Consider the following 14398-nt stretch of genomic DNA (forward strand, 5'->3'; position numbering starts at 1 on the left):
GGAACGGTATCAACCACATCAAACATATGGAAACCACATGTTCGACTCTGTTTCATTTATTCCAGGCATGACAATGAGCCCGTCCTCCTACAGCTCATCCCACCAGCCTCCACTGTCCCATGTATATCAATGCTGCTTGGGGTAAAACTAAGGGCAGCAAAAGTCAAAATTCCCAATGACAAGGTGTTTTTTCCAAGCCATTAAACAAGCTTCTATCCCGGAGAATACTAAGTTAGAATATATAGTACCAGTCAAAAGTTTGGACACACCTACTCATTTATGGGTTTTTCGTTATTTTTTTAACTATTTTCTACATAATAATAGTGAAGACATCAAAACTATGAAATAGCACATATGGAATCATAAAGTAATCACAAAAGTTTTTGAACAAATCAAAATGTATTTTATATTTCAGATTCTTCAAAATAACAACCCTTTGCTTTGATGACAGCTTTGCACTCTCTTGTTATTTCATAGCTTTGATGTCTTCACTATTATTCTACAATGTAGAAAATACTAAAAAATAAAGAAAAACCCTGGAATGAGTAGGTGTGTCCAAACTTTTGACTGGTACTGTATATGATATATAATAAAGATAGTCATAAATCATTTATTATAAAAATAATATATAGAAAATCAGTATAAGAAAAGGAGAAGTGAAGAGTATGCCAGTGTTAAACAGGATGGAATGTTATAATCCTGCTTCTGTTAAAGTTGTGTGTGTGTGTGTGTGTGTGTGTACCACTAATGGATAAGTGAGGGAGAGGAAAAGGGGAGTGGGATGATGTAGCTTCATCCACATTGTCCCAGGGACAGATTACAGCTCAGCAATGACCAGCAGCTGTCTCATCTCTACAGGAGTCATGTATTATATGTGTAATATTCCACATAGATGGGCAGGCGTCTATGATGACAGCAGAGGTGCCGAGGCACATGAAATGAGAACCCACCCATTTCACGAGTATGTCACCTGTTTGTTTCCTCAAGGTTGAGGCTGCTTTGCTTTCGTAAGTGTTGTTTGTTGTGTTCCGTGTAAAGGAGAGGATAGAAGAAGAGAAGCACGTGGAGATGGTGGAGGAGAGAAGGGCAAAATGGCTGCCGGTTGCTGCAATAGACAGCGATACCAGAACAGAGTCCTAATCATGAGCAGACATTTTGTATGATGTGAACGTTGGCAGCAGAAACAAAACAAGAAACCAGTGAAAGATGGATACACTCTTAGAAAAAAAGGGTTCCAAAAGGGTTCTTCGGCCTTCCTCATAGGATAAACTTTTTTGGCTCCAGGTAGAATCCTTTTTGGTTCCAGGCAGAAATAGAACCCTTTTGGGTTCCATGTAGAATACTCTATGGAAAGGGTTCTACATGAAACCCAAAAGGGTTCTACCTGGAACTAAAAGGGTTTTTACCTAGTAGCAAAAAAAAGGGGTCTACAAAGGGTTCTACAACGGAAACAGCAGTAGAACCCTTTTAGGTTCTAGATAAGAGTGTAGACGGTTGTTTTTCTGTAACGTTTTCTTTCTTTATTTATTCTTTGGTTTATGTTTGAAAGTTCTAGTCAAACCCAGTGAGAGTGCTCGAGGCACATGCATGGCTTGAAGTAGATGGAGGTGGATGCAGAGGACTGTGGGATGGATGGTGAAGGTCTGGATGACTTAGATGATACCATATTTGGCCAGCTCACTAAGCTCCAGGTGGTTGAAGGCCTCCCAGGGGCAGATTACTGTGATGTCTGCAGAGGAAACACATGTTACGTTCAGTAAAAGTCAGTAGGCCAAGCAAACCCTACAATATGGCTTTCTACAGTTTTTTAGGGAAGGCACAGGTAGAGTAGATGAACAGTAATAATGGACGTACCAGTGCCCAAGCCTTCCATTCCAGGGATGTCATCGCCAAAGCTGTAAAGGAGACAGAGATCATTTATTTACAATCAGACCTCATGAAAATGTCATTATGCACTTGTCGAATGCCTGTTTGAGACTAAGAAACCCAATGAAAGTGGCCCTTACCCCTGGATTCCCTTCTTTGGGGGCTTGCTCTTGAACTGGCGAGTCTGCCTCTGCTTGAATTTAGGGGGTCCCTTGCGTGGTGTTGCAGGGCCTCCAGTGACACGGGTGGCAGACTTGATCTCCAACTTGGGGACCTCGAGATTCATGGTTATTAGTTAGCTGGTTGATGTGTGCAGCTGCTTATATGTGTTCAATCCCTCTCTGAAGTCCTCTTCTGGGGAAATGGGGAAACAGAGAGAAACAGATCGTATTACAACCACACTTCATGATAGAACTCACATTGTCATAGCTTGGTGTTTTATCAATTCAGTATTGACCGTTTGGAGTATTGACTGGCTGCATCACCTCTTGGTATCTCAACTGTACGTCATCCGAGCACGAGGTGCTACAGAGGGTAATGCGTACGGCCCAGTACATCACTGGGGCCGAGCTCCCTGACATCCAGGACCTCTATCCCAGGAGGTGTCAGAGGAAGGCCTTAAAAATGGTCAAAGACTCCAGCCACCCAAGTCACAGTCTGTTCTCTCTGCTACCGCATGGCAAACAGTACCGAAGCTCTAAGTCTGGGACCAAAAGGCTCCTGAACAGTTTCTACCTCCAAGCAATAAGAAGCTAAACAGTTAATTAAATGGCTACCTGAACTTTCTGCTTCTCACAAACCTACCTACATGTACAGAGTACTTCAATCAATCACCCCAACTACTTCATACCCCAGTACACTGACTCAGTACCAGTACTCCTTGTTTATAGCCTGTCTACTTATTGTTATTTTATTGTGTTACTATTGTATTTTAATCTATTTGTTAATTATTTTACTTTTTAATTGCATTGTTGGGAAAGGGCTCGTAAGTAAGCATTTCACCGTAACAATAAAATATAATTAAAAGACAAGTACCTGGCCCTTATCTTTGTCTGACATGTAGACCTCATCCTAATCCCCTTACTGATCGTATCGCCCTCGTCATGTAATGTCCGATGAATGTCTAGCTCAAATAACTATTCATCATGTAATCCCCAGTTCACGTAAATAAGCACCCCCCCCCCCCCCCCCCCCCACCACCACCACCACCACATCCTCCTTCCTCAATTCAAGCCAGTGGCCAGTCATCTACACTTGGGCTAATCTTATTAGTACAAGGACAACACAGAGAATATGTTGAGCAGGCAGAAAGGGTCTAAGAACCAATCCTATTATCTACCCCTCATACAATGGTGTTCCAGAAGCTAACAAGGCTCTAGAATGTTTCTTACTGGGATCAACTGTACATTATGTTTAACTCAACAGGAGGTCACTTTCAATGCACAATGATGCATTGAGAAGCAGTTGAGAAAATGAAACATGAAAATCAGCCATATTTCCATTCTCATTGACTGATGTACAGTACAAAATACAAGAATGTTCAGAAATGTGATCGTTTTGGGTCTGTCTAATTTAAACTGCTACGTGTATCAGGAACATTTCAAACATTAAACAGATCTTGAACTGAAAAATGTATCCACACTACAAAGTCATGAAGCAGTTCTCTCTAAATCCATTCAAGAACCTCCCAATATCAATATAACGGCTCAAAACGATCTCCCTTCACACATTCCCTCTTCAAGTGCCAACTATTCAGGAAGTAGTATATTTTCTTACTACTTGAAAAACTTCTCTCCAATCCTCTCTTTTCTACGAGGTTCAACAGTACAGTTACAAAATCCATCACGTCTCTGTCATCCCGGGCTATGTGTCTGAATGGATGGTGGGTGTACTCACCTGCTGCTTGGGTGAAGGCTAGCCAGAAGAGTGGGCGTGGGCGCTGAGCGCAGCTCTCTCTAGCAGATGTGTGGGTCTCTATGCTAGGTTGGCTCTGAGGGCCAGGCTGGGCTGACCGGACTTCTTATATTCCTCATGGCCCCTCTGCGGATTAGGAATGTCCCGCCTCCCATCACTGACTCCTTGTTATCGCGGCTCTGGTCTGAGGTGGGGTTCAGCGGGTGATGGTCAGGGGGTGGGAGTCAGCGGGTGGGAGTCAGGGGGTGGGAGTCAGGGGGTGGGAGTCAGGGGGTGAGGGTCAGGGGGTGGGAGTCAGGGAGTGGGGGTCAGCGGGTTGGAGTCAGGGGGTGAGGGTCAGAGGGTGGGGGTCAGGGGGTGAGGGTCAGGGGGTGGGGTCAGGGGGTGAGGGTCAGCGGGTGGGAGTCAGGGGGTGAGGGTCAGGGGGTGGGAGTCAGCGGGTGGGAGTCAGGGGGTGAGGGTCAGTGGGTGAGGGTCAGGGGGTGGGAGTCAGGGGGTGGGGGTCAGCGGGTTGGAGTCAGCGGGTTGGAGTCAGGGGGTGAGGGTCAGGGGGTGGGGGTCAGGGGGTGAGGGTCAGGGGGTGGGAGTCAAGGGGTGAGGGTCAGGGGGTGGGAGTCAGGGGGTGGGGGTCAGGAGTCAGGGGGACCCTTGTGAAGGGGTGGGGAGCAGAAGAGGGGGTGAAGGGAGATGGATGGAAGTTAATTAGAGCGCTAAGGCAGCAATAACTTGAATGCATGTAGTGATGCTTGTATTCTAGCATGTTTTCCATACATAAAATCCAAGATGACACCTTCAATGGCCTTTTATCTACAGTCTTCAAAATCCTTCAAACTAAATGGAGACATAATACGGGATACGACATTGCATGGAGGTGTGGATTAATCAACTAGGTGAATGACGTCCTCGTGGCACCCAGAACCAAATGAGAAAACTGTCACGAGAGATTAGGAATTATGTAGCTAATAATACATTATTGACTTGAATGGTAATGAAGATTCTACATATGTCCAGAACCTTCCAGTCCTATACCTACTGGCCAGAACCTTCCAGTCCTAGCCCTACTGACCAGAACCTTCCAGTCCTATACCTACTGACCAGAACCTTCCAGTCCTAGCCCTACTGACCAGAACCTTCCAGTCCTATCCCTACTGACCAGAACCTTCCAGTCCTAGCCCTACTGTCCAGCCCTCCCACCTGTTACGTAACCCTCTCTCCATCCATCCATCTGCTGGGTCAGGTTCTCTGGGCTGTCCTGGCCAAGGGGTGTCACCAAAGCCTCAATGCCCATCCCTCAGGAGTATCTCAGATTGACTGATCTATTACTCAACGCATCACATAGACTAATCCTCTACGTGAGTGTCTTCATGGTAGGCTACTCACCAGATGACTCACTTGTACCTCACTCTAAAGACACTCCACATGCTCTCAGATGGTTGACTGGCTGCAACCCGCCTCCCCTCCCTCACTCTGAAAAACAGAAAACAATTACTCTGACTGGAGTTGGGGATTATAGTGGCTGGCTTCTGTTCTCTAGTTAATTAATTACATTGGGTAAACCCACAGTGAGGCAGGGATTATTTCACCTCAGTAGTTATTGGCCAATCGGTTTTCAATTATGCTCATCATCTACATGCATTAGCTTTGAAATGAATGACAGATCAAATAGATAGCATGTGGCTCTGCATCAATACCGTCTGCTCTGCATCAATACCGTCTCCTCTGCATCAATACCGTCTCCTCTGCATCAATACCGTCTCCTCTGCATCAATACCGTCTCCTCTGCATCAATACCGTCTCCACTGCATCAATACCGTCTCCTCTGCATCAATACCGTCTCCTCTGCATCAATACCGTCTCCTCTGCATCAACACCGTCTCCTCTGCATCAAAACCTTGTCTGCGTGTGATATTCATCAGAGCCCAAAAATAGTAGGCCTATGGCATTGACTATTGTTCTTTCTGACCTGAGATATTTTGTTTCATGTTGTCCATAGCACATTCCATGTATTGTACTACAATCCTATTTTTGAAGCGAATACCATTACTGTAAAATAAATACAATAGACTAGATGAATATTACATCAGGTGGCTAAAATTATGTTTGCTAGACAAGGCATAGGTTAAGTGACATGGAAAGGATACATGATTTCAGAGTGTATAGCATTGTAAACTCCCAGGTATCCTGCATTTTACTAGGATCCTGAATTGACTTCATTGATCTGAGCTGTAGTCAATCAGCAGTCATCCAGCAGTGTAGAGTGCTGCCACGTTCAAAACTGTAAAATCAGAAATCTCTGGTTTCCAACTTCAGTGTGATCAAGAAAACTGGAAACGAACAAAAACGAGCTCCGACTGTGAGAAATTGTTTTGAACAGTCATCCAAGTCAGAAACACTGGCATCTTTCTAAAGCTTTTTCTGATAAAGGTTATTGTTTGATCTGGGTTATTTGGGGGGATTATACATTATAAGATATTCTTTAGGGTGATCAAGCCAGATGGCTATGATGTCATGGGAAACAATGAAAGATTATGCTGGTTGTAATGTCCCTTACTGCTAGGTGCCCATGTCACAATGCTACATGTCATAATGCCCCTTACTGCTAAGTGCCCATGTCACAATGCTACATGTCATAATGCTATGTCACAATGACACGTGTCATAATACCCCTTACTGCCAAGTGCCCATGTCACAATGCTACATGTCATAATGCCTCTTACTGCTAAGTGCCCATGTCACAATGCTACATGTCATAATGCCCCTTACCGCTAAGTGCCCATGTCACAATGCTACATGTCCCCAATGCCCCTTTCCTGTGCATTTATTCTCACATGGAAACCAAACTTAAATGTCAGAAGTGTCAAAAAGTATTTGTTATCCAACAGATGATAACTCTGTACTATTGAACTAGACCACCCTATAGTGGTCAATATCATAGAGTCAAAATGGTCAAAGAAAATGAGAGTTCATTCAGTCATACAAGTACAAGATTTATTTCAAAACAAATGTTCTCCATCGTCAACCTACACTTACAATTTATATTTAAATAATAAATAAGAACAACTCATCCACCACCAACTGATATAAAAATAAAATCAATCCATAAATCCAAACATAATTGTGCGTATTCTATTTCAAGTGTCAGGGAAATGTATTTTTCAGGTTCACTACAGCATAGCAGAAAGTAACACTGTCAGACGGCATAAATAAATGAAACATCAAATGTATTGAGATATTGTGAACGTTGAAATCATTAGGCCTGCCTTATTGAATGCCTCAAAGTATGCTTGAATGGCACTAGGCTATATCTATGCATGAATGAAATGAGAAATTATACATGTATACACTCATGTAAAAAACTATAGACTAGGTTAGAATATGCAAGATTATGCGATGACAAAAACTAGTTGAAATGTCCATGACTAAGTGAAATGACAGTTTGATAGACACGTAGGATAAAATGCATACCAGTATTCAAATACGAGGGAGTGGTTTAAAGTGCATAGTGTCAAAAGGCCCTCAATGTCCCCATTCCCTCTCTGCCACACAAAGACACAATTTAAAAAAAAGTCTACTTCTTCTTCATCATCCTGATCTCCATCTTCAGGAAGGCTTTCAGGTTCTCATCCGATACGTTCTCCTCAATTGCAGCCAGGGCACACTCTTTCCCAAACCCTCCATCACGGTAGTAGGCTAGGAGCTGCTCTGCGTGTTCGATCCACACACAGTTATGGCAACCGCTCATACAACAGTGGGTGGGGGCGAGTGGAGGACCAACGGCCTTGGCAGGAGGGGGGTCAGAGCTACAGTGGCCAGAGCTAGACTCAAGGCTACTGTCTGAGGTATTCAGAGTAGGAGGAGTTGGAGTGGTTGATCCAACTTCAGTTGTGACTCTACGGACAGTTCCTAGTCTGAGGTAAGGTTTTGCCCACGGCAGTTGAAACTGTTGAGAGATCCGCCCTCTCAGGTACAGGACACACAGCTGGTAGAAATACAAAACATATTGCCTAATTTCATCACCATCATGTGATAATGAAAGAGAAGGGTGAGAGAGAAACAGTATGGTGTGGTAGGTAGCTAGCTAGCTAGTTTAAAAAAAATGTACTGTTAAGGAGTGTAGGCTTGGGGAATGAGAGCTAGTAGCTAGCTATCCCTTGATCATGACTCTCAGTTCCTTTATATTACAGATAAGAGTCATTGGATGAAGGCCTCTTCTGTATGGGGGAGTTTTCTCATGAGCCTCGACTCAGTCTGAACATAAACATAAACATCCATCACGGTTTTGGAAGCAAAAGGAACTTATCTTTCATATCGGCAAGAAATAAATGAACAAAAAAGTGAAATGTTAAATTGATACAGACCTTTATGGGGTTAGTGTTGCCAGATGGCCATACCTCCATGTTACAGTGAGTTCACGGAAAACTGACAGAAGACAGTTGACTATCTGTGCTAAACCTCAACCTTTCACTAGTGACATTTCTGATCCCCAGCTACACAGGCACCCCTACAATTAACACATTCCACTACTTTCCCCAATGCTACACATTCCTTTGTCTCATGCCCTTCTGCACACATTGGACCCTCCCTCCTACACACTGCTGACACATGCCCATAAACTTGACACCTATAACATCTTAATGTAATCGGCACATACGCTCGTACAGGATAACGTTTATATCCTAAATTCACTTTGTCCGGCAAAGATAACTTCAAAACTCAAAAGAACAGACAACGAATGACTCTTCTGTTTCCCCAGTCTGTGTCGCATGAAACGACGAGCATCACAAACACCGGGAATCTTTGGTCAACGTTGATATCTACTGCTACCCCAGTTATCACTCCTTTCATTGGTGCCCTTTTCTTGAGAACGAAACAATTCACTTTACTTGCCCCCCCCCATTCGTTTTACTTCGAGGGCATTCTTCCTCTGCCCAACAGAAGAAAACAATTATCACTAGACCACTTTTAGCTACCCTCCCTGATTCCACATGACCCAAATCTTTTTTTCCACCCACAGTGAAACCACAAATGGATCGGCCAAATGGCAAGAGTCCACTTTTTCCATAAACTTCACTCCTACTGTCACAGACTCTTCTTTATCCTGATCCTCGGTGCATACTTCGGTCTCCGATAACTTTACTGCACCTACCACCTCCGATACTCCCCCCTCATTCACTTCCATTTCTCCCCATCCAGCTCCCCCTGCTTACACTTTCTACCATTCTTCTTTGACAAACCATCTCCCTTTTCCCCACCATTTTTATCCGACTCAAACTCACCCTCTTCTTCCCTCACTCTCTTAGACCTCTTCTCCCTCCATTCCTTCTCTGTTTCCCCAAGTACATGTCTCCTAATGATTATACTGCCGCTCCAACCCCGACACCCACAGTGTACTTGCTTCATCTAGGGACTCCACTTCCCCCTTCGGGAGTTATGCTCATGTGCCTCTTATTTTGATGTGATATGAAAGTAGAGGATTTATGTTTCTAGAACCGTATCGCAATCGAGAATCAACATGCGTTTGGATGGAGTATTTTGCTGTTTTGGCTTCCAGAGCCAATTCGCCCGTAAACAGAACACGTAGCCAATATCCGTGGACTATAAGGAGTAATGTTATGTACCTTTAGTCCAACATTGTACAAAACAGCCAAATACTCCATCTAAACGTGAATCGATTCGCAATTGCGCCACGGTTCTAGAAAACACAAGTCCTCTACTTTCATATCACATCAAAAATAAATACAAAATGCACACTTACTCTACACCTTTTTCAACCGTTTTAGCAGTATTTTTCAGTAGCAACACCTATTCCGTTTACAGGTGTGATTGGGAAAGTAGTCATCGGTTTTCCGTAAATAAGCGATGTAACATGGGGATAAGACCGTATGGGAACACTAACCCCGTTAACGGTCTGTATCAATTTAAACAGTTATTTATTATTAGCATTTCTCGCGGATATGAAAGATAAGGTCCTCATGGTTCCAACCCCGTACAGCGTTTTACTGTTCAGACCGCGCGTCGGGACTCAACGAAACTCCCCATACAGACGACGCCTTCGTCGAATAAGTCATGTGTAATGGTATTGAGAGTCATGACCAAGGGACCGTGGATAACCAACCTTCTGTAAAGACAACGATGATCCCATGATATTTCCTCTCAAACGAAACATATTTCTGATGTATACGTTGCTACATATCTGAAGACATCATTTCCTACGTAGAGTACAATCCACAAATCTATTTCCCTCCAGCCAAGTGTTTCAGCTACTTAACTCGCATGGCAGCCGTGAAATTCCGCCATGTTGGAATGAACTATGACCGTCAGTGGCTGTAAGCAACGTTGCTGATTGGCTGAAAGGAAACCCAGTGCGGACTGATGTTCATGACTGCATTGTCAACTTGTGTCCAGCAGATGTCATTAAAGAATATCTATGAATTTGGCCTTCAGTTAAAACATCCCTCAGTGTCTGATTTGTCAAGAAAAACGGAGCAAACGAATGTACATAATGGTCCATTTATAAACAACGGATATTTCAACAGATTTGTAATGAAGATGTTAGATTTTTTTTTAAATAAAAAATGATATGCCCTGCTGGCTGTAGGCCACATCAATACATATGTATTTCCAACAAAGATAGACTCTTGCTTCATCATTATTACATCAAGCTGAGGATGGATGGAGGGTGTGAGTATTACCCCGATGGACGTCTTGTTGCCAAGGACTACCTGCTTAGAGAGTTGAAGAGCTATGCAGCTGCTCTGTCAGGATTCTCTCATTAGCGCACGAGAAAAGAGTCTTATTAACACATGACATCATTTGATTCCACATTTGAGTGTTAGAATAAAATAATTAGAACATCATATTATAGGGGAGCTCTATGGTTCAGCTTTGTTAAAAATAGTTTCAGTTCGAGTCATATATAATTCTTTATGTAGAGGGCTATCCCTTTGAGCAAAAGCCGTTGAAAATATGTATTTCTGAGTAAAATACATATGTTTCTGTCTCGTGCTCACTAGGATGTTGTTATTCGAGTATTACATTTTGTAGCAGCACACCAACATGTCTCCTCTGTTCCAAAGTATGCCAACAAACTAATATCCTGATGCCAGCCCTTCACTGATTCACTTCCTTGCAATTACTCACACCTCCAAAAGAAAATGTTTTCCTTTGACTGCGTTACAATGGTTGGCAAACATATGCAGCACAATTGTACATCTTGTCCAAAGGTCTGTTGGCATTAGAGTACTAGCCTACCTCTGTGTGTGACCGTGAATCATGGAAGTCAATATTACACCAACAGGATTCTCTCTCACTGTATAGCCCGTCTAAAGACTACAATAAGTTCAGGTATTTCTCCATACAGCCTAACCTACTACAGCATGTAGTAACAACCTGAATTATTATTGTTTTTATTTCACCTTTATTTAACCAGGTAGGCTAGTTGAGAACACCTTTATTTAACCAGGTAGGCTAGTTGAGAACACCTTTATTTAACCAGGTAGGCTAGTTGAGAACACCTTTATTTAACCAGGTAGGCTAGTTGAGAACACCTTTATTTAACCAGGTAGGCTAGTTGAGAACACCTTTATTTAACCAGGTAAGCTAGTTGAGAACAAGTTCTCATTTACAAATGCGACCTGGTCAAGATAAAGCAAAGCAGTGCGACACATATAACAATAGAGTTACACATGGAATTAACAAACATACAGTCAATAATACAGTAGAAAAAGTCTATATACAGAATGTGCAAATGAGGTAGGATAAGGGAGGTAAGACAATAAATAGGCCATAGTGGCGAAGTAATTACAATATAGCAATTAAACACTGGAATGGTAGATGTGCAGAAGATGAATGTGCAAGTAGAGATACTGGGGTGCAAAGGAGCAAAATAAATAAATAAATACAGTATGGGGATGAGGTAGTTGGATGGGCTGTTTACAGATGGGCTATGTACAGGTGCAGTGATCTGTGAGCTGCTCTGACAGCTGGTGCTTAAAGCTAGTGAGGGAGATATGAGTCTCCAGCTTCAGTAATTTTTGCAGTTTGTTTCGCCGAGAGTTCTGTAGACCGGTATTACCTCTGTGTGACATGACTGAAGTAAATATTTTCAGGGTCTCTGCACAAAAGTGATATGTCTGTTATTTCTTCATAGTGTCTGTAGCCTTCTATGCTTGCTGAAATAATCTCATGACTCTTCACTATTCATAGGTTGTATCCCAAATCTATATTCTTAATGGGCCCAGGTCAAGAGTATTGCATTATGTGACCTTGCCGCAGGAAGTAGGGGGTCCTGAGGGTGCTGCAGCACCCCCTGAAAAATCAGATTTAAAAAAAAGTTTATATTCAATAAATGTAAAAATCGTGATTTTTTTTTCTTTCACAAAAGTAGTGAACAGGGCCTTTACTAGTCCTGTATTAATGGCCATTGTGGACAAAGACATTTGTCCAGCCCCCTGTTGGAGAAAAAAAATCACACACTCCCAAACTACTTCCCCCGGCTATGGGCAGGGGCAATTTGTCATGATTTCAGGGCATGTTGTCACGTGAAACTTATTGAAGCCACTGACCCTGCATATCCATTGCATGGGACTGAAGGCTCACATTTAACTGATGTCAAAACTCTCTCACTCAAACACACGCGCACACACACGCGCACACACACACACACACACACACACACACACACACACACACACACACACACACACACACACACACACACACACACACACACACACACACACACACACACACACACACACACACACACACACACACACACACACACACACACACACACACACACACACACCACCCAACTACTACCCGTGGCTATGCTGTGTGGGTAATAGGAGGCCATTTGGGGACCAGGCCAAAAGGTCAGTCATTCTTTTTTAACTCCCTGAGAGGAGTTTGCTGACTGGCTAATCTTATATATTTTATTAAGAGCATTAGAGTGTTACTGGTTCAGATTTGGTCGCTAATAAATGGCTTCATTATGTTGATGTGTGATAATCTGTTTCTTTGATGTGTTTGTTCTCTGTGAGAGTAGACAGTCCTGTGGCCACAGGCCATGCTTTCTTACTCTACTTGACCACTTCCACGATGCATGACGAAGTATGTTAGTAGTGTTGTGTGTGTGTGTGTGGGGGGGGGGGGGATCCCTATGGGCCTTAATGTTTGCAAGCCACTTCCATGGAGACTCTGTCGCATGGAAACACTGAGATACCAGGTGACCTACAGGTGTGTCACCTACAGGTGTGTCACCTACAGGTGTGTCACCTACAGGTGTGTCACCTACAGGTGTGTCACCTACAGGTGTGTCACCTACAGGTGTGTCACCTACAGGTGTGTCACCTACAGGTGTGTCACCTACAGGTGTGTCACCTACAGGTGTGTCACCTACAGGTGTGTCACCTACCTGGGAAAGGTCTTGAAACATGATGGAGCCACTCATCTAGGGAGAGGCCGCCTGTGATTCACATGTTCTATCCTGATTCATTCCACAGGTTTAAAGGTACTCAAATGTATCATGGGATGGTAACAGTGTCAATGTCAACACATGATGAAGTCACTTGTCAGACTGTGGGAGATAACAAGTGGACTGCGGACTGACCCTTTAGTGTTATTGGTAGTAGTGTAGAACAGTCACAATGACTCTGGAATGTACGGACAGATACCTGTTGTCAGGTGGGGTCCGTCATTTAGGTTTATCAGTTAGAGGTGGCGCCTCACGTAGTTTTTATTTAATCATGGGCTGGACAGTGAGGATAGGTTACTTATCATGGGCTGGTCAACCTGAATGGTAATGCTTCTGCATTCCACAACTCTCCACCTGTTGCACAATAACAGAGATGGGGTACACATTTCTTTTGATTGCGACATCTTCCACAATCTGTCAACTTTAGTAATGAAAGTATTTCTATTTTGATACAAAGGATCAGGTTCTGGGACAGAGTAACCCATGACATATCTGTGTTTAAAGAGCCATAACTTTCAGTGAGCAGACATACGCCAGTGAAGTGCTGTCCAGAGAGTTACGAGAGAGAGAGAGAGAGAGAGAGAGAGAGAGAGAGAGAGAGAGACAGAGAGACAGAGACAGAGAGAGAGAGAGAGAGAGAGAGAGAAACCCTTTAAGTATGCCAGATATGTCTCTAGTAAAAGGGGGAGGAGAAGGGTACTCGTTCTCTCACACTGCCATAGCGTTTGTTTCTGAGGCAGTCAGCCCCCCTCCTCCACCCAGCTGAATAGAGTTTCTCTCCACACCTGTTGCCTTGGAAACCAAGGAACTTCAGTTTACCTCAGGCAGGTATTTCCTTAGGGCTCTCCGCTCAGAATGTGGGTCAGATTGGCCGAGACATATGCATGGTAACACAAGGAGAACAATTTAGAAGAGGACTTTAACAAAGAAAAATATATATGTCTGTTACACATGACCATCATGTTACACATGTGGCTACAAGTTACAGGATAAAGAGCTTTAGCTGTCCCTTGTGTTTGAAGCCTTCTGACTGTGGGCCACACAATGGGCCTGGCTGGCAGCCTTTCTGACAATTTCCTTTTGGCCTGGTGGCCGTTCTGCAATGTCCCTGTCCCTCTTTAAAGGGAAAACATTCCCGCT

At 43.5% G+C, this 14398-nt stretch overlaps 2 protein-coding genes across 3 annotated transcripts; both read right to left on the reverse strand.

The window, feature by feature from the left end:
- Nucleotides 1-380: 380 nt before the first annotated feature.
- Nucleotides 381-3894, reverse strand: LOC109869931 (retinal rod rhodopsin-sensitive cGMP 3',5'-cyclic phosphodiesterase subunit gamma). 2 transcript variants are annotated; one of them, XM_031804724.1, is made up of 4 exons: nt 3763-3894; nt 2007-2220; nt 1855-1895; nt 381-1729 (listed from the first exon to the last, which is right to left on the reverse strand). In XM_031804724.1, the coding sequence occupies exons 2-4, from the start codon at nt 2150-2152 to the stop codon at nt 1653-1655; spliced, it is 264 nt and encodes an 87-aa protein (XP_031660584.1). In that variant the 5' UTR covers nt 2153-2220; nt 3763-3894; the 3' UTR covers nt 381-1652. The 2 variants fall into 2 exon arrangements, with proteins under 2 accessions (XP_031660584.1, XP_020315834.1); XM_020460245.2 differs by having other exon boundaries at nt 2007-2217; nt 3763-3890.
- A 2852-nt stretch (nt 3895-6746) lies between these two features.
- On the reverse strand, nt 6747-10109 carry oxld1 (oxidoreductase-like domain containing 1). The gene is made up of 2 exons (XM_020461067.2): nt 9896-10109; nt 6747-7759 (listed from the first exon to the last, which is right to left on the reverse strand). Exons 1-2 carry the CDS (start codon nt 9944-9946, stop codon nt 7349-7351), a joined length of 462 nt encoding a protein of 153 aa, XP_020316656.1. The 5' UTR covers nt 9947-10109; the 3' UTR covers nt 6747-7348.
- Between the last annotated feature and the right edge of the window lie 4289 nt (nt 10110-14398).

Source organism: Oncorhynchus kisutch, linkage group LG25 (genome assembly GCF_002021735.2).
Source record: "Oncorhynchus kisutch isolate 150728-3 linkage group LG25, Okis_V2, whole genome shotgun sequence".
Lineage (NCBI taxonomy): Eukaryota > Metazoa > Chordata > Actinopteri > Salmoniformes > Salmonidae > Oncorhynchus > Oncorhynchus kisutch.

Bases quoted from the DNA above. Each gene is read 5' to 3' on its own strand.
- LOC109869931 (XM_031804724.1), bottom strand. From the start codon at position 2,152: ATGAATCTCGAGGTCCCCAAGTTGGAGATCAAGTCTGCCACCCGTGTC. The intron at 1,896-2,006 runs GTAAGGGCCACT...TCTCCTTTACAG, and splicing joins CCAAAGAAGGGAATCCAGGG to CTTTGGCGATGACATCCCTG. The intron at 1,730-1,854 runs GTACGTCCATTA...TTTCCTCTGCAG, and splicing joins AATGGAAGGCTTGGGCACTG to ACATCACAGTAATCTGCCCC.
- oxld1 (XM_020461067.2), bottom strand. From the start codon at position 9,946: ATGTTTCGTTTGAGAGGAAATATCATGGGATCATCGTTGTCTTTACAG. The intron at 7,760-9,895 runs GTTGGTTATCCA...TATTTCTACCAG, and splicing joins CATCGTTGTCTTTACAGAAG to CTGTGTGTCCTGTACCTGAG.